Genomic DNA, 20,450 nt, shown 5'->3' on the forward strand with positions numbered 1-20,450 from the left:
ACATCATATTGAATAGTTTTGCTGAATAGTGTAACAATGTGTTGTGTATAAATGATCAGGAACCAATCTCTGAACAGAAGAATTTGTAAACAAAATGAATAAAAGACTCAAAATTGTACAAGTTTGCTGTATGTTGCTTTTATCTCCAAGCTCGCCACATTATTTTTCAATATTGTCCCTCTAAAAAGAATACATCAATTGTAGAATACAGGTGTATTCATTAACACAAACCAGGTGTAATGAAGTCAGTGAAGAATTTTCTGAGAAGCCTTAACAGGGTAAACCGTAAGATGCTGTTTCCCTGTTTATAAAAAAGGTCTTTAAAGGGCTTCAGATTCCAGCATCTGCAGTAATTCGCTTTTATTTTTAAAGGGTTATTGTCCCCAGCCATGGACTAAGACAAAAATAAAGTTTCATCAAGGGACATCGATGTTTTTGGAATTTTGTGGGCTGATCAACACACAAGGCAGAAGTCAATTGATCTTTGGATAAGGAAATTAAAAGAGCACTATTATTGAGCAAGAAGTAGGGATGACCAGAATATGACCCATTCTGCTCCCAGTTAGTTTTTCCACAAGGTTTCTGTCAGGGATTCAAAGAGGACACTATGAAAAAGCATAAATAGAAAATAGAAAAATACAGCGCTCGATGTTACGCCGACCGAAGCCTACCTAACCTATACTAGCCCAATAACCTCCATATGCTTGTCCAATGCCCGCTTAAATGACCGTAAAGAGGGAAGGCTGGTAGTACCTTCAATTTCCATGTTTAACCATTCAAGTACTTAATAATGACCATAAACTCCAAAAGGCTCTGCTCAACATGCACCAACATTTAAGCAAATGTACCACAAAAGAACATAATGGCAACTTCCTTGCCCTCACTACATTGTTTGCACCCTTAATATTAAATCACCACAGACTTAGAGACAAAAATGAACTTCTTTCAATGAGGCGGAGGACTCAAAAGGAGACAAATCAGGTACTTAATATACTGAGTCAAAAATCTGGAAGCAAGCAAGCAAGCTGCTTAAAAAGATCAAATGCAGGAATGACACTGTACACCAAAAAAAAATCCCAACGTCTTCAACAAAACTGGCAAAAATGGGTGCAACTCCAACAAACAAAAACTTGACGTCAAGGTAAAGCAGCTGGCTTGATTGACATAATGTTCACTCCCTCCACCATTAATGCACAGTAGTAACATGTTGAAATTTGCACATCTTGTAGATGGAACACAAGATTCTGTAGCACTTTCTAGACCAATGACCACTTCCATTTGGAAGGACAAGAACAATAGATACATGGGAACACCTGCACGATCATCCAGGTACAAGTCCCACTTGTCTTTGAGGTGTCTGAACAGTTTGATTTAAAAAATTAACTGATTCATTCAGTTTTATTTTTAAAATGGAAGGCAGAGCTGAAATACTTTGGTTGAAACATCCAATGTCTAAGCAATACTTAAAAGAAATACAGCCAAAAAGAACAGCAAGAATCATTTAATGAAAAGAAGCACAATACAAAGTAGTAAATAAAGTTTCAATTGAGAAGATCTAATATTCCAAGCCAAAGCAAAATTAAAAATTTATTTACATTGTTACTTCATATAGTTTATACTTATTGCAAGCATGTTAAAAATTACCACATTATGTCACAAGAAAAAAAGACTTTTAAAACAGAAACAATACTTCACACCAGGTGATTCCCATTAGTTTTTTTTCTTGAGACTTCTCTTTAAGAGAAAAGAGATGTTTTATTCAATTAGTGTTTGCTCAAACTTAAATTCCAAGACTGAGATAACTTAATCAAAAAGTATTAAATTAATAGCTTTATTATTATACACTTGCGTCTGCCACTGTTTTCCAAACATATTGGATTTTTTTTTGTAAAACGAGATTACAAATGTACAGATCAAAACATTAATAACTAAAGAATCAAACACTTAAATTTGCTGAAGCCTTGTTGGGGTGAGAAAAATAGGTCACTCTTGCATATTGTCAACCATTAAAAGAAAAAACAAAAAATGGTGGGAGAAAGCTCAGCGGTTAGACAACATCCATGTAGAGGGGCAAATGAGTAAACGTTTCAGGGCAGTAACTTCTCATCAGAACTGGGAAATGTTAGCTTTTGAGCAAGGGATGAGAGACTAGAAGGGCTTATGCCCGAAAAGTCGATTCCCCTGTTCCTTGGATGCTGCCTGACCTGCTGTGCTTTTCCAGCAGCATCCCTAACTATTCCCAGTTCTGATAAAAACGCGCTGGCCTGAAATGTTAGCTATTTTCTGTGCACAGATTAGATTAGATTAGATTAGATTAGATTAGATTACTTACAGTGTGGAAACAGGCCCTTCGGCCCAACAAGTCCACACCGCCCCGCCGAAGCGTAACCCACCCATACCCCTACATCTACCCCTTACCTAACACTACGGGCAATTTAGCATGGCCAATTCACCTAACCTGCACATCTTTGGACTGTGGGAGGAAACCGGAGCACCCGGAGGAAACCCACGCAGACACGGGGAGAATGTGCAAACTCCACACAGTCAGTCGCCTGAGGCAGGAATTGAACCCAGGTCTCTGGCGCTGTGAGGCAGCAGTGCTAACCACTGTGCTCAACAAGCTGCATTTGTTTTTGTTTCACATTCAGTGCCTACAGCACTTCGCTTCAAAAAAAAAAGGAAATCTTTTCTTAAAAATACTGGAGCGAAAAGTTAGTTTCTTCAACTAGAAGACAAGAATAGCCATAGTATTCAGCTCTAATGGACTTGGGAGAAACCAAACTTGGGAGTTTTAAAATCATTCTCATTTTCATCCATCAATTTCATAGGCCTTTGTCATACTACAGCATGACAAAGCACTTTAAAAACAAGATTAAGCACTAAATTTTTCTATAGCTCTGTTATGTTCAAGGCAGTATAAAATACAGGACATCACCGTTTAGAAATGGCAAGGAAACAAATTATGCAAAGCAGACTGCACTGCATTGGACTAAATGATGCTTTGGGACATAAGGTGCATTTAATTAAAAGATAATCCATATTCATTTGAAAATATTAGTTCATTCTTGTAATGCATTATTCATCTCAAATGAGTAGGCAATAGATACGCCTCCCAAATTTTTTAGATCCTCCAGTGAAGACACACAGGGATTGTGGTCCTGCAACATTAATGGCATTTGGGAAGATGCCTGTTCAATACGTCGTGAACGGCGCACAGGCGTCAGAAACTTCAATTCTTTGATTGCAGAGTTTCTGTTTTCCATCTGAACCACATTTTTATCACTGAGGGAGAGAAAAGTCAATGGATTATAAAGATGAACAGGACCAAGTTACTAGTTGTCAAGTCAATACTATTTTATACATATTTAATGCCAGTATAATTAACTCAATTGAAAATTAAAACAAACATATCAAGTATAAATATACATAGAGCTGAATCTTGCCAAGTTTTAAATTCCTTATCAAACCTTGCTATACATTAACTGGAACTATTAAGATGCACATAGTATTACTATTTAAAAAGGAAGCAGATGAAATTCAAGAACTTTCTTACCATTTATTCCTAGGGGTTACACTCACACTATACTTAATAGATGATCCTCTATTTTGTGTTTTACTCTGTGTCAGTATTTGTTTCAATGGGGTCTTCATATGGTCAGCTGTTACATCTTCCACCTCACAATCCTCTTTACCATCAGCTTCATCCACCACACGCTCCATAGAAGGAGAATGCAGTTCTTTTGATGTGGGCTCCACCTCTTCCCTTGCATAAAGTTGCTGTTCACCTGCTGAGAGGTCTGCTTTTCTATTACAGGAAACTTGCTGTTCAGTCAACAAGGGGTCTCTTTCATTTTCTCTGGAAACATTGAGATCATCAGTTGCAGCAATACGCATTTCATGGTTCTCTGGAGGGAGATCCGATTTATCATTCATGCACTTCACACTCTTCTCTATAGAAGGCCTCTGCTCAGTATCAGCCAGATCCACTTTGTTTCTTTCAGAAACACTCTGTTCAGTCACACACAAGAGTTCCAACTTTGGATCTTTCTGTGCTCCATCCTCAGTTTTGTTCATTGCTATGGAGACAAGAAATACATGACAAACATGTACCTTTGCACTGTGATTCTTAAATATTATGCTTTAAATTGACTTGTTTCCCTTAAGCAAGAAGAACAGAATTCATTATTGGACTGCTCTCAAAAACAACTCATTCTAGAAATCACATTTTAAAACCTATTTTCTTACCACTAAGTTGGAAATTCACCTTAAGATTATCAATGGATGAGGCCTCTTCAAAGGCAATGAGGTAGAAAACTGCTATGTTACAATTTAGGCAAGGGAACCAGGGAATTCAAATATTGCTTTGGAAATTTAGTTCAAAATGCAAGTTACTTTAAAGTGAAAAACAGAAGTCTCAAAAAAAATTGAAAAACCATAATTCGTAAGCATGAAAGTGGAGGAATTTCAAGGCAAACAGGCCAGCCAACCATGTTCAGGTAAAGATTTTTCCAAATTAATTAATTTGCTGGTAGAAATTCTGTCTAAAATAGTTCTGCAAGTTTATTTTCCTTAAAGCATTTAATTTCCTCTTAATCATTGATTGTCTCTACTTCCACTTTTCTCATGGGCAGCAGCTCATTGCTGTGTGAAAAAACAAACATTCTTCCTCACATTACCTATTTACCTCTTGACCAAATACTGAAATGTGCTCCTTGGTTCCTGTACTCTCTTGAAAAAAGATCAGGTGACCAAATGTATCCAATCACAGCTTTATAAGTGTTCTGCATAGTCTGTACTTGTGTTGGTTACCTCCTTAAGATGCCAAAGATTCCCTGGTATCCTCAAAGATCTATGCTCATGGCCCCTGTGGTGCAGCAGAGCTTGCAGAACAATTAAAGTGAAGGAGGTGAGATGCAACAGTATAAATAACTGATCTGAGACAAAGTGACAAACTTCTGTGGAGGATTATAGCAACAAAAATCAGCAATTGATGATTTGATACAGGGGATTGCTCTGTGAACAATTATGTCTAATTATTCTGGCCTGTATTTTTTAGAAATGCATATAGTGGTTCTCAATAGCAGCAAGGAGAAAAGGACAGATGTTTAAATAATTCTGAGATCATGAATGACACTTTTTTAGGGCACTTTACAGCCAATCAAGTATTTTTGGAAGGAAAGAAAACATAGCAACAATTGGTGTACGTAAACATACCAAAAAACAATGTTTGGGGATGTTGCTTGAAGGATAAATATCAGCCGTCACAACGACGACAATTTTAAAAGAGTGCTCTTTGATCTTTCACAACTATCCGAGAAGTCAAAATGGAAGCTTCAGCACTGCACTAAAATTTAGTGTTACTTTTGTGCTGAAGTCATGGAGTGGGATTTCAACCCACAAATCCCTGATGTACAGGTGAGTGCACTACCTACTGAGTCACATCCGACAAAGGAATTCAAGTGAAAAGATCTACATCAGCCAAAAGACTCCAACTGCTGAATATTTTCTTTATTTCAGATGTCAAGTATACATTTTATTCATTCGTGGGATGTGGACATCACTGGCTTGGTCAGCATTAACTAGGTAAAAACAATGACTGCAGATGCTGGAAACCAGATTCTGGATTAGTGGTGCTGGAAGAGCACAGCAGTTCAGGCAGCATCCAAGGAGCAGTAAAATTGACGTTTCGGGCAAAAGCCCTTCATCAGGAATAAAAGGCAGAGAGCCTGAAATATGGAGAGATAAGCTAGAGGGTGGTGGTGTGGAGAACGTAGCATAGAGTACAATAGGTGAGTGGGGGGGGGGGATGAAGATGATAGGTCAGGGAGGAGGGTGGAGTGGATAGGTGGAAAAGAAGATAGGCAGGTCGGACAAGTCATGGGGACAGTGCTGAGCTGGAAGTTTGGAACTAGGGTGGGTGGGGGGGGGGGAAATGAGGATAGTGGTGAAGTCCACATTGATGCCCTGGAGTTGAAGTGTTCCGAGGCAGAAGATGAGGCGTTCTTCCTCCAGGTGTCTGGTGGTGAGGGAGTGGCGGTGAAGGAGGCTCAGGACCTCCATGTCCTCGGCAGAGTGGGAGGGGGAGTTGAAATGTTGGGCCACTGGGCGGTGTGGTTGATTGGTGCGGGTGTCCCGGAGATGTTCCCTAAAGCGCTCTGCTAGGAGGCGTCCTGTCTCCCAGATGTAGAGGAGACTGCATTGGGAGCAACAGATACAATAAATGATATTGGTGAATGTGCAGGTAAAACATTGATGGATGTGGAAGGCTCCTTTAGGGCCTTGGATGGAGGTGAGGGAGGAGGTGTGGGCACAGGCTTTGCAATTCCTGCAGTGGCAGGGGAAGGTGCCAGGATGGGAGGGTGGATTGTAGGGGGGCTTGGACCTAACTAGGTAGTCACAGAGGGAGCAGTCTTTGCAGAAGGCTGAAAGGGGAGGGGAGGGAAATATATCCCTGGTGGTGTGGTCTTTTTGGAGGTGGCAGAAATGTCGGCGGATGATTTGGTTTATGTGAAGGTTGGTAGGGTGGAAGGTGAGCACCAGGGGCATTCTGTCCTTGTTACGGTTGGAAGGGTGGGGTTCGAGGGCGGAGGTGCGGGATGTGGACAAGATGCGTTGGAGAGCATCTTTAACCACATGGAAAGGGAAATTGCGGTCTCTAAAGAAGGAGGCCATCTGGTGTGTTCTGTGGTGGAACTGGTCCTCCTGGGAGCAGATACGGCGGAGGCGGAGGAATTGGGAATACGGGATGGCATTTTTGCAAGAGGTAGGGTGGGAAGAGGTGTAATACAGGTAGCTATGGGAGTCGGTGGGTTTGTAAAAAATGTCAGTGTCAAGTCAGTCGTCATTAATGGAGATGGAGGGGTCCAGGAAGGGGAGGGATGTGTCAGAGATGGTCCAGGTAAATTTAAGGTCAGGGTGGAATGTGTTGGTGAAGTTGATGAATTGCTCAACCTCCTTGCGGGAGCACGAGGTGGCGCCAATACAGTCATCAATGTAGCAGAGGAAGAGATGGAGAGTGGTGCCGGTGTAATTAGAGAAGATAGACTGTTCTACATAGCCAACAAAGAGGAAGAATAGGACAGTGTTGAGGTAGGTAGAAGTGAGTTCAGTGGGGCAGGAGCATGCTGAGACAATGGGTCGGCCAGGTTGGTCAGGCTTGTGGATCTTGGGAAGGAGGTGGAACCAGGCAGTGCAGGGTTCCCGGACTATGAGGTTGGAAGCTGTGGATGGGAGATCTCCTGAGGTGATGAGGTTCTGTATGGTCTGGGAGATGATCGTTGGTGGTGTGGGGTCATAGACGAGGGGGTGGTAGGAAGAGGTGTACTCGAGTTGGCGTTTGGTTTCAGCGGTGTAGAGGTCAGTGCGACAGACTATCCCTGCACCCCCTTTATCTGCTGTCTTGATAGCGAGGTCGGGATTGGAGGGCTGCGTGTTGCAAGGGTGAGGGGTTGGAGTTGGGGCGGTGGTAGACAGGTTGAGGCAGTTAATGTCCTGGCGGCAGTTGGAAATGAAGAGTTCGAGGGCAGGTCATAGGCCAGCATGGGGTGTCCAGGTGGATGCAGTGTGTTGGAGGTGGGCAAAGGGGTCCTTGGAAGGTGGGCGGAAGTCCTGATTGTGAAAGTAAGCTCGTAGACGGAAGAAGTGTTCGATGTCACGGCGTGTATTAAATTCATTGATGCGTGGACGGAGGGAGATGAAGGGGAGTCCTTTGCTGAGGACTGATCGTTCGTCCTCAGGTGAGGGGGAGGTCTGGTAAAAACTCAGCAGGGCTGGTAGCTGGGTTCTGGTGCGGGTGTGGAGCTGGGAGTGGGGGTGGAGTCATGAGCAGGGGTAGTGTTCCCCTCCGGGTTCTGGGGGGGCAGGGATGGTGACAGTGGGTGGCATGTCAGCAGATTGCAGGCAAGTGGAGTTGGTGGGGGTGGAAGTGGTGGCAGACATGGCACTAGGGGTGGTGGAAGTCACTAAGTGTGTAAACTGCCCATTCTAAATTGTCCTTGAACTGCTACAGCATTTTAAACAGTAGCTGAGAGTCACGAGTATGGGTCTATAAATCACACATACAGCAGATACCCTTCCTTGACAAGCATTAATGAACCAGATACTGGCGACAGTTATGGAATGTGACTTTTATGGAATTCAAATTTGACCATCTCTCAGTAGAACTCAAACTAGCATTCCCAGATCATTAGATTGTGACTCTAGACTAGTTCAGACAATTACCAGAACAGCACTCCTGTATACATGATTCAGGGCAGGTGCACAACAGGCTCAGCAGTCGAGTGACCCTTCTCTATGAGCATATATTGTCCCGAATGGATACGTGGAGAAGGCATCAACTCACCAACATGTTTTTTAGGAGTCTTGGTGTTTTTCAAAATATCTACAAGTGTAATGCGTAATTCATCTGCAGGCTGTAAAACAAAAACAACTTAACTTCTGCAAAAAGATGCATAATTATTAATTACAGTTACCAATCATGCCTCCATAGTGTAAATGTTGCGTCAACTTATGTCAATCTGGTGCAGATCTAAGAACAATACAAAAACACATCTGAAAAGTGTTTGCAAAACTTATAACTTGCTAATAAATATATTTCCCACAACGCAGATCATAAATTAGACCAACTTTCTTGCCTCGGCATTCAAGGAAAAAAAGTAATCAGGCAAATCAATCTTGTTAGCAATTGCTATGAATGCCAACATCTTGGGCCAGATTTCAGATATAAATCTGTGGTTTAATAGATGAAAATACGGGTTAATCTAGGGGAAAGAGATGGAAAGGAGACAGAGAGAGAGGAAAGATTTGTGCTAACTGCATAATACATCACCGCTATTCAATTTAAAACTATACATTTCACTCTATTTTAAAATTAAAGTAATTTTATTTGGATAAACTTTTGTTATTGATCATTATGCAAAAATATGAATATCACAGTTTCTCATACTTTGCCCCTGCTTTTTACATTCATAACACAGGCAAGTCATGGCTTTCTAATGGTCGAAAAAAAAAGTTTTTCTTCAACTTGGAAAGTTGAATTTAATTGAGCAAACAAAAGTAAGTATTTTAATTGCCAGTGCATTAAGTTGTCGAGTGGAAGTAAATTTTCAACTCAGTTAGACAAACAGACATCACCATTTGAGCACACTGAGTACAATTTCCAGCTTTAATTCAATGAAATGCTAAATTGTTGAAACCAGACAGTATTCTTTTCTGACCTAAATCAAGGAGACAATTATAATTGCACTCCCAAAATGTAAGCTAACTCACTTGAATAGCTGCTAATAATTAATGGTTGCTGTGGTACATTAACTTTTAAAGTTAACCCATTTCTAAAGAAACTGCCAGTCCTACATCTAGATATGCTCTGAGACAGATTCAGATCTTTCACATATCCTATAGCTCTTGAGACATCTGCAATTTGTCAAGAACCTATTTCATGCACCAGTGTTGGGGAGTCCAAAACTAGAGGGTAGGGAAGAGATTTAAAAAGGGACCTAAGGGGCAACTTTATCATGCAGCGGGTGGTGTGTGTGTGGAGCTGCCAGAGGTGGAGGCTGGTACAATTACAATATTTAAAAGGCATCTGGATGGGTATATGAATATGAAAAGGTTTAGAGGGATATGTGCCAAATGCTGGAAAACTTAGGATATCTAGTTGAAGTAGACCAAAGGGTTTGTTTCCATGCTGTACATCTAGGACTCTATTAAGTGGACCACATGATTAGCTACACCTTACTTTTTAAAAAAAGAAATTTCATTTTGCTGCTGCACATCTGAAGAATTTGGTACAGGAATACAGAGCAGGGATTACAACACAGCACTACTTAGATAAATACTGTAGAAAATCAAATGCACAAATCTTGGACAAACAATTTTTTTCCTCACTGGATGTACCAGCATTTGGATCTGTGCTGTCTCAATTCAGGGATAAACCTAATACGTCACCCAAGAAGTGTCACATGTAGAAGTGAAAAACGTTGCACTGATTGCATATGATACCTCTTTTTGCTCATGAATCATAATGGGAATGAAGGGGGAAGAGCACAAGAGAGAGCCTGTCAAAGCTAAAAGTATCAGGAATGGGGAAGATTGCACTATATTCTACATTGTGTGTAGAGGGAATCTTAAGGGCTTAGAGTTTTAACAAATAGTCATACGTTGATAGTTCATAATTGTCTGCCTGTAGCAGAAATGTATTTGTTTGCAATAACCTGACATTCTTGTTATGCACAGAAATCTGATCTGTGCTTTCTATTAAGCTGGGTCTAAAAACAACTTTTACAAAATCTTTAATTATTGTGATAACTCCAGTAATAGCGAGGCTTGATTTCAAATGCACTACTCCAGTGAGACAGGACAATCCTAATTTTAAGAAATGCAGAGAAATAAAAGTAGTAGGCAGTTAGCAGTACCTGTGCCCCTATCTTGATGGCTTGTTCATAAATAGCCATGACATTATGCACCGATCCTTTGCGTTGTTCAAGCTGTGCAAGACAGATCCAATATCTTGCAAATTTTTTGGCTTTTGGAACATTCTCAATCAAAGTTTGAAGAGATTGTAAACAATCTTCACTTGGACAACCCTAAAAAAAAAAAGAGAAGAATTCAGATCTGAAAAATTCACTTCTGTCGTCAACTTTGTGTATTGGGTGGGGCAGAGAATGAAAAAAAAGCATAACTTGTATTTCAATTTCTCCTGCAAATTAAACTTCAGGAACTTAGAAATGTAAAGAAACGGCCCAAATTCTTGAAAAAATTAGATTCCATCAATCTTCCAAATTCTTGAAAAAAAATTAATAAGTTTGAAGTTGGAGAAATGAAAAACTTTATCTTTTGGGAAGCACAAAGAAATACATGTGAAATCTAATTGTTTTTCCATTTGCAGGAACATCCTCACAAAAGCTGTTACAAAAAAAGCAGAGAAACATCTTATTGAAGCATGCTATTGACAAGAGCTAGAATCGGCACGGTGGCACAGTGGTTAGCACTGTTGCCTCACAGCACCAGAGATCCGGGTTCAATTCCCGCCTCAGGCGACTAACTGTGTGGAGTTTGTACGTTCTCCCCGTGTCTGCGTGGGTTTCCTCCGGGTGCTCCGGTTTCCTCCCACAGTCCAAAGATGTGCACATCAGGTGAATTGCCCGTAGTATTAGGTTAGGGGTATGGGTGGGTTGCGCTTCGGCGGGGCGGTGTGGACTTGTTGGGCCGAAGGGCCTGTTTCCACACTGTAAGTAATCTAATCTAATTCCTCAGAAGTGACAAGATGGCAATGGTTTGGGGGGGGGGTGAAGGGGAAGAGCGGGAAGGAAGTATTACAGTCATACACTGCAATGTAGTAGATCCTATCTGGTTGCCACAAAATATATTCCATTGGATGAATATTATTGATAAGTCAAGTCAGGATAATGTTTTCTAGCCAGTTGATATTCTTGGATGACTTTAATGATAATTTGTACTATATGGTGTTTTAATTCTCTTACCTCAGTGCTTTAATCTCTCAAGCCTTCAGAAATGCTTTTACTATCTTAAAAGACCTTGTTCAGTTGTTTTTCTTATCAGAGGCTCTAAATCAAAATACAATTTTACCTCATTAATCTGCTTCAGATATTGGGAAAGGGTCTGGTTGACTTTTTCCACAAGTTCACTTTGATTTTCCTCCTCAACAATTGCTGTCCAATGTGATTCCACAACTTTCTTTCTTTGCAACGATGTCATCGTTGGCCTTTTTACTAATTTCCCCTTTGACGCTACCGATTGTGTTAGTGGTGCTCCACTTTAGAACAAAATAAAAGTGGTTACCAAATCAATTTATGTAATTGAAAACTGTCAAAAATCTTTGGTACTACAAATATTGTGTTAAAGCAACTTTTAAAAAAATCTATGCTGCATGAACAATATGATTGCAGAGTGTAAAATAATTCAAGTTAAACACAATGCATTTCTTTTCCAACATAAAAAATGTAATAGACTTGAGATAATAAGACAGGACTACTGTATAATTAGTTCATCTTTAGACAGCTGTCTGAACATAAACTTTGCACCTCTTTTGGTTCCAATGTTTCAGAGCATCAATTATTGAAAATTAACATAATTATCAACCGCTACACCCGAACAAAAAAAATGTTACCTCTTCCCTTCAATAGGCACTTTCTGTTTTAGAGGCTTTAGGTTACCAACGGCTTTTGAAAAATTCCATGATGGGTGTCTTGCAGATACACTGTTGGAGGTGTGTTGGATTGGCACAGTAGTTTTCTTTGCACGGATTGTTGGAGTTGCTACTACTGCAGTGTCATCACAGCCTGATTGTGCACAATCAGTTACAAGTGGTTTCTGACTGCTTGCAGTAAGGAGGCCAGTTGCTGCAGTCAAACTCTTTTGTTTACTATGAGAGGTGACATTCATTGCCCTCCTAACAGGATGTCTGTTTTCCACTCCCTTTGGTCTAGGCTTGTGCATTATGCCTTTAGATTCTATATTGTGCATTTCTGTAGAAGTATGTGTTACCAGATCAGTTTTCTCTTGTCTCCTCTCCTTTTGCAGAGTACCTGATCTAAAGGATTGAATCTTAGACTCTACAATCTTACCACGAAATGAGCCTAATATGGGCTTCTTAAAAGTAGTATTAGGCAGCTTTGATTGATTGTTCTTTTCATCAATCATTAATTTGGCCTGCTCATTTTTGACTGCAAGAAAAGACTGGCTGAGTGTGACCTTCTGGACTTTTGGATGACTTTTTAATTTTGATTTTTGTTCTACATTAGAATTGTACTTTTGGCCAAAATGTAGCATCTTTGAATCTGTGCTTTGGGCAGTTTTGCTTTTGTTAACAGCTACAGTGATATTTCCTTTCAATTTTTGTTCTACTTCTAAATTGTTCTCTTGGGCAGCTAATAGGTGTCCCTCAGGTTGAGTGATTTGCTGTGAGGGCATTCCTGTTTCACTAGTGGCTGAATTATTATTCACAAATGGGCTCTCTCTTTTCAACAAAGTGGATTCAGATTGAGTAGAGAGTTGGTATATGGTTCGGTTTTGCACAGGCTTATTTTGAATACTATTTTTTGATTCAATCTTCTTCCCTCCGAACACCTATAAGAGAAAAAGAGGAAATGTTATATTTTTTAAAAAGTTGTTCATGGGATGAGGGCATCACTAGCTAGACCAGCATTTACAGCCCATCCATAAATGTCCAGTGGGCAGTTAAGTGCCAATCACATTTCTGGGTATCTGGAACCACATAGGCCAGACCAGGTAAGGACATTAGTCCTTCACTAAAAGGAGTTAGTGAACGAGATGAGTTTTCTCCACCCTGACAATTGACAACAAATTAATGGTCACCACATGACTTAATTCCAAATTTATTTTACTGAATTCCAATGCTATCAATGGTCATGCTAGGATTTGAACTTGGTTTCCCAGAACATTACCTAGGCCTCTAGATTAATACTGGGATTAGTGGTGCTGGAAGAGCACAGCAGTTCAGGCAGCATCCAACAAGCAGCGAAATCGACATTTCGGGCAAAAGCCCTTCATCAGGAATAAAGGCAGTGAGCCTGAAGCGTGGAGAGATAAGCTAGAGGAGGGTGGGGGTGGGGAGACAGTAGCATAGAGTACGATGGGTGAGTGGGGGAGGAGATGAAGGTGATAGGTCAAGGAGGAGAGGGTGGAGTGGATAGGTGGAAAAGAAGATAGGCAGGTTCGACAAGTCAAGGAGACAGTGCTGAGCTGGAAGTTTGAAACTAGGATGAGGTGGGGGAAGGGGAAACGAGGAAGCTGTTGAAGTCCACATTGATGCCCTGGGGTTGAAGTAGTCCAACAGTAATATCACTAGCGCGTCACCTCCCCCTACTGTTACATTCTAAACACCTGTACATTGTAATTTCCCCATTTCTTTGACTGTCTCTTTCCCTCATTTACATATTCAATTTACTGATCATTTACTGATCAATCACAGCACTCAAGGATAAAGCATCATTTTGTTTTCTCTATTAAATCGATCCACTATTATTCGCAATAAAATACTTTGTGTCCTTTGAGAATTACATTTTTTTTTAAAATGTAGAGAAAGTAGGGAAGAAAACAAATACATGAACGGAGATATCCAATTTTTTTTTCACATCATTTGAAGGGTGTACCTTTTTTTAAGGTTACAATCTGTTTTTTGCCAAATTTGTTGTTGATTTTTCCTCAGACTGACTTTCAGGAAAGGTTTTGGTATCAGGAGGTAGTTTCAATCACAATCAAATGCTACTACTCAGAAAGGTTTAAAGCTAGAAACCATTGCTATATAATAGAAAATGAATGGGGAATTGGGTCTGTTCACACCCACTTATAATAAGAGGCTAATGCAGCTTTTCTTTGTAAAGTCTCAAAACTTTGGATTTCACAATTGCTGACTCCTATGAGTTTTGGATAAACCAAAGAAACTAGCAGGCTTAAAATCCACATGGTTCTGCCTAATCCTGTCCCATCAGAAAGGAGATTCACTCCAGGAATTTTCCAGTGGTTTGAAGCTTTTTTTGGATTGTTGTTAATAACTTTTATTTAAAATAATGGACACTTCAAGAAAGCAATATGCTAAATATAGTCCAAGTTTAAAGTTATGAATGCCTTCACTGGGCATAACACTGAATCTACTCAATTTTTCCTCACGGAATGACGCAGTTATCCACAGAATCAGCAAGAAGAATCTTTATTCCACTACCTGCAAAGATTTTATTTTAAGATACGCAACCAAAGTTATATACAATACTTCAGATGTATGGTCACCAAAGCTCCACAAGATTGATAAGTTCCAAAACTACAAAAAAAATTCGTATTTTTCTAACCAGGTAGCAAATCAATCATAAAACACTTCCTTAAATTTCTAACAGACTTTAAACTAATATTGGTTAAAAACATCAAAACTTGAGAAATGTATGAATAGGGTTCAAACAAAAGAGAACTAAGGGGCAACTTTTTCATGCAGAGGATGGTACGTGTATGAAATAAGCTGCCAGAGGATGTGGTGGAGGCTGGTACAATTGCAACATTTAAGAGGCATTTGGATGGGTATATGAAAATATGAAGGGTTTGGAGGGATATGGGCCAGGTGCTGGCAGGTGGGACTAGATTGGGTTGGGATATCTGGTCGGCATGGACGGGTTGGACCGAAGGATCTGTTTCCATGCTGTACATCTCTACGACTATGTATACTTTATTATCTCAAATCCATAGAGTAGAATAGAATCCCTAGTGTGGAAACAAGCCATTTGGCTCAACAGGTCCACACCAACCTCTGAAAAGCATCCCACCCAGACCCATCCCCCTATTCCGCAATGGCACACCCAACCAACACATCCCTGAGCACTATTGGTTATTTAGCATGGCCAATCCACCTAACGTGCACATCTATTGGACTGTGGGAAGAAACTGGAGCACCTAGCAGAAACCCACACAGACATGTGGAGAACATGCAAACTCCAGACATTTGCCAGATGGTAGAATCAAACCCAGATCCCTGGCACTGAGGCAGCAGTGCTAACTACCAAGCCACCATGCTCCCCACTATGCAGATCTATACAGAGATAACAGCAAAAACATTTGGGTGCAGCCAGTTTTATTCAGTTCACTAAAAATTTCTACTCCACGATTTAGCTTTTTCTGCAGCATGTAATTGGAGGCTGACACTTCAATATTTGTAGAGATTCGGAGTCATTCAAATCAAAAAAAAAAAAGGAGTTTACTACTTTACCTTAAAATCAAATGAATGTACATGGGATCCCTGATTCACACTTATGAATACATTGATAAATTGGACATTCACGAATGGTGAAATTTTGAAGATCTAACACATTAACATTTTCTTTATCTTGTGAATAGCTATTTTATGTTGTCCTGCATGGTGTTCTGACTTGCCTACAAATTAACTTGCGAACGGACTCAAGAACAGAACCTGATCGCAATCAAAGACAACCTGCACTGTAAAATTACAACTGTAAAACTTTCAGATGTAAAGCCAACAAAGCAATTTCTACCCAAGGATGCAACACATGATAAAAGGAGAAAATCTACATTTTTCTTCAAGAACCCACCATTCCTTCTTTCTGCCATGTAGAAGCTTGAAGTTTCTCAATGTTTGTCTTGTCTCTCAAGTATGCCCTTCAAATGAAAAGAAAGGTGGTGATCAGTATAAATCAGAAAGACATTGTAGACAGTAATTCCTTGCCTTCTTCAAATCAACTAACTTACAAAAGAAAACAAATATTTGTACCATTAGCATTAAAAATAGTTCAACATCTATAACAATAAACTTTTTTAAAAAGATATTTTCACTGGTATGACAGCATAATGACGAGACAGCATCATACAACTTGAAATGAGGTGAAGGAAAAGGTTATAAAATTGCAAATTATAAACCAATGCTCATTACTTCATGGTAGTGATAACGGTAATGGTACCAGGCAATCTCACCAGGTCATGTGAGAAGTCACTGCAATAGAACGGAATCAGAAAAACAAACAAAATGTTGCTCATATCATACTACCAACTTGGATGTAAATAAAATGCTTGTACAATGAGCAAAGGTAGGATGCAGGTACTACAACAGCAATTAGGAAAGCAAATAATCTTTATTGCAAGGATATTAGAGTAGATACCAATTCAAAGTACATTCGGGGAAAAAGGAAACTGCTTTAGCTACTACAGAAAAGCTATAACAGAATAGTTTCAGGGAGGAGGACTTCGCCTACAAAGAGAAATTGCAGAAGCTTGGGCTATTCTATTTAGGGAAGGTCAAGAAGAGAGTTGCTAGCTATTCAATATCATAAGAGGTGTGGACAGAATAAATGCAGTTATTCCCTTTAGCATTCCCTTAGTCTTCACTAAGGTTAGAGTTAAAAATCACAACACCACATTATAGTCCTGCTCCTTCGTCAGGTGATTATGGAGTATAATTTAATAAGACACAGAATTTATCGCAAAATGGTTACAATGTCATGGAGCTGTAATGATATGTTAAACATTAACATCCCAGGAGTGTTCCCTCCCAGTCAGGGAACACTTCAGCGGTCTGGAACATTCATTCAATCTCGGATCTTTGGGTGACCATCCTCCAAGGTGGACTGCGGGACAAGCAACAATGCAAAGTGGCCGAGCAGAGGCTGATAGCCAAGTTTGGTACCCAAGGGGATGGCCTCAACCAGGACCTTGGGCTCATGTCACACTATAGGTGACCCCACTGCACTATACACTCTCACACACACAGGCCCTGTCTCATACAAAAGCTCTCTCTCATATGCACACATGTACTCCCCATATTCACAGGCTTATTCCCCATCACATTCATACACTTAACCAAGCTTACACACACTCTTTCAAATGCACTCACACCCACATGCATTCACTCACTGTCTCTCCTGCACATGTACATGAGTTTATGGGGCGAATTTGTATTTGCAGAATTCCACTTTAAAAATAGGAACAGTCTCACTCAATATTGGCACACAGACAGACTTTAATGTAACACCTTTAAGGCATTGTCTGAGCTGAGATGACACCTATTGTTAAAAAAAAACTAAAGCTAGTTTGAGAATGTAACTTAAAAGGAGTTCTGGAATTGACATATTAAAGAACTGGAATTAGCATATCCCATTCTAAAAGTTGAAAGACTTAATCTGAACTTGTTTAATATATTACAGCTCGATGACACTAATCCTTTTGGTATAAATTCAGTGTCTTATGATATTATACTCCACAACCACCTGATGAAGGAATAGTGCTTCAAAAGTTAATACTTTCAAATAAACCAGTTGGAATATAACCTGGTGTTGTGATTTTTAAACTTTGTCCACCCCAGTCCAACGTCAAAACTTCAACAAAGGTTAGAAAGGGTAAATGTCCAAAGAGGTAAATGGAAAAAAAATTGATTTTTTATACACAGGACTATTCCATAATCTGGAAATATAATGCCAGAGTGCATAGTGGAGGTAGATCAACCATGATTTTCAAAAGGGAATTGTATAATTATTTGAAGAGAAGTGATTTACAGGACTGCAGTTAAAAAGAGTCTCACAAGGTTGCACTGCAGAGAGCAAGGGTCACAATTTGTTGGGTAAAAACAATGACTGCAGATGCTGAAAACCAAATACTGGATTAGTGGTGCTGGAAGAGCACAGCAGTTCAGGCAGCATCCAACGAGCAGCGAAATCGACGTTTCGGGCAAAAGCCCTTCATCAGGAATAATTTTTTCCTGATGAAGGGCTTTTGCCCGAAACGTCGATTTCGCTGCTCGTTGGATGCTGCCTGAACTGCTGTGCTCTTCCAGCACCACTAATCCAGAATCACAATTTGTTGAATGACCTACAGCCAGTGATGATAAAACATTGAAGTAGTTGATCAATTTACTATTCAATTAGATCATGACTTGATCTAATAACCGTAAACTCTTCTTTCCTGCTTTTTCCCCTTAAACCTTGGATTCCCTTACTGATTAAAAATCTTTGAGCAGTGAACATACTTAACGACCCAGCCTCAACCTAGAAGAGAACGCTGCTGGAAACAGAGAATCTGTGAAGAAAAAAAGGGCACATTATGATGGTTCAAATAAGAACCGAAAACTGACAGCTAACAGGGCGGGGCAAGAGGCGATGCATGATTTAAAACATCAACGAACAGATATTTTACTGGCGAGTCTTTTTGGATTTGAATGTATTCATTGCTCGCGGTGGCTTCAAAATCTCCCACGCTCCAGTCACTGCCAAAAATTAATAAAAAAACACGTAGCGGCATTGAAATTGAGACATGAGGAATGCACAGAATTAGATATTGCAGTGGATATCAAAACAGGGAAAGCGGGATTTCAAAGTGGAAAGATGCTGGCAGGACTTCACTGAGTAAACACAGAGATCACCCGTCACCTGCTCTCCAAACGGCTCCTGGCTCGGATCGCCACGTTGTTAGCAGACTTCTTTCTCTGCAGATACTCTTCTAATTTCTGGCGCCTTTGCTCTGGGGAGGGGTGGACGCGAAGAGGGGGAAAAAAAAACACAGGACAGGACACTGTCAGTGCAACCTCATTTCGAGTAATCGCTGGCAAAAGGTGAAGCGGCGGCAACAGCATCGGCGACATCAACACCAAAATAAAACCCGCATCAGCGACATCAACACCAAAATAAAACCCGCATCAGCCGACATCAACACCAAAATAAAACCCGCATCAGCCGACATCAACACCAAAATAAAACCAGCAACACTAATGTGAAAATAAAACAAAGCAACCCACTCGATCACTCCCAACCCCGGAGCAGAATTTACAAGTGACCCGGTGAAAAGCGCTCGCCCCAAGAGCAGCAAAGTACCAGCATATGACAGGGGTTGCCGAGACTTCGCCCCGGTGGCAGTGAAGACAGTTGACATGTTGCTCTGTATTTGTAAAAGAGCAGCTTCTCCTCCGCCGTTAACTCTCTCCCCGCCCGACCAATCGCACGGCTTTGTGTCCGTTTGAATTTGGTGACGCCGACTCCCGCCCCGGAGAGGAGAAGACCAAACCACGTGACCGTGGGCAAACCGACCAATCCGCTCATTCCGAGACCAGGCGGGAAGGTACTTTTGAAATGGTGTTGTGAGCACGCGCGCGTTGTGTTTGGGATGGGGGTGTGGGCGTGGCCAGGCCGAGAGTGAAGGAGTCCGTGACCGTTTGAAGCCGCGCAGGCGCAGGGGATGTGTGCTGGTAATGAGCTGGGTTTGAAGTTGCGCAGGCGCAGGATATGAACTGGTTTGGAGAGTGGCAAAATGTGAACTGGTTAGAGCGTGACTTTCTAATGCCTTTCTCTCAGGTTTAACCATGTGTGACGTACTCTTCCACATTATTTGCAGCCTGATGTTGTAGGTTTTTTTTAATCAACCTGTTCCGAGACTCTGACTGGGTTCGGGTGCCCTGTGACGGTGACAACGCCAGTAGTTAACAGTTAAAACTGGATTACAAACGCGGTGCCCCACACCCCCAACTTCACATTTGCAGTGTTCCAACAAAACTCCGCGCAACCTGGAAGAATAGCACCTCATTCTCCGCTTGGGAACCCTATAGCCTTCCAGACTCAGTATCAAGTTCAATAACTTTAGGTCTTGAGCTTTCACATGCTCCTGATCCCAACCCCCCCACACCAGGCCTTGTTATCACTGAGGTAAAAACAAGGACTGCAGACGATGGAAACCAGACTCTAGATTAGAGTGATGCTGGAAAAGCACAGCAGGTCAAGCAGCAACCGAGGAGCAGGAAAATCGACGTTTCGGGCAAAAGCCGTTATCACATAGTGTGCTGTTACACACAATCCATTGTTAGCAACTAACAGTCCCCATTAATAGCTCATAGCCAGATCATTAACTATTCCTTTGACAAAGGGTCAGTTAGACTCTCAACATCAGCTCTTTGATCCCCTGACAGATGCTGCCAGACCTGCTGAGATTTTCCAGCA

At 40.8% G+C, this 20,450-nt stretch overlaps 1 protein-coding gene across 4 annotated transcripts; it reads right to left on the reverse strand.

Moving 5' to 3' along the window:
- Positions 1–1,534: 1,534 nt before the first annotated feature.
- On the reverse strand, positions 1,535–19,493 carry LOC140481243 (cytoskeleton-associated protein 2). Of its 4 annotated transcripts, none has more exons than XM_072577136.1 (10): positions 19,259–19,409; positions 18,894–18,984; positions 18,494–18,543; positions 16,071–16,137; positions 12,128–13,086; positions 11,587–11,773; positions 10,413–10,583; positions 8,342–8,411; positions 3,554–4,076; positions 1,535–3,282 (listed from the first exon to the last, which is right to left on the reverse strand). In XM_072577136.1, the coding sequence occupies exons 4-10, from the start codon at positions 16,071–16,073 to the stop codon at positions 3,060–3,062; spliced, it is 2,136 nt and encodes a 711-aa protein (XP_072433237.1). In that variant the 5' UTR covers positions 16,074–16,137; positions 18,494–18,543; positions 18,894–18,984; positions 19,259–19,409; the 3' UTR covers positions 1,535–3,059. The 4 variants fall into 4 exon arrangements, with proteins under 4 accessions (XP_072433237.1, XP_072433238.1, XP_072433234.1 ...); XM_072577137.1 differs by having other exon boundaries at positions 18,464–18,543; XM_072577133.1 differs by lacking the exon at positions 18,494–18,543 and having other exon boundaries at positions 19,335–19,493.
- Between the last annotated feature and the right edge of the window lie 957 nt (positions 19,494–20,450).

The sequence above is a fragment of the Chiloscyllium punctatum genome, chromosome 9 (genome assembly GCF_047496795.1).
Source record: "Chiloscyllium punctatum isolate Juve2018m chromosome 9, sChiPun1.3, whole genome shotgun sequence".
NCBI classification, from domain to species: domain Eukaryota; kingdom Metazoa; phylum Chordata; class Chondrichthyes; order Orectolobiformes; family Hemiscylliidae; genus Chiloscyllium; species Chiloscyllium punctatum.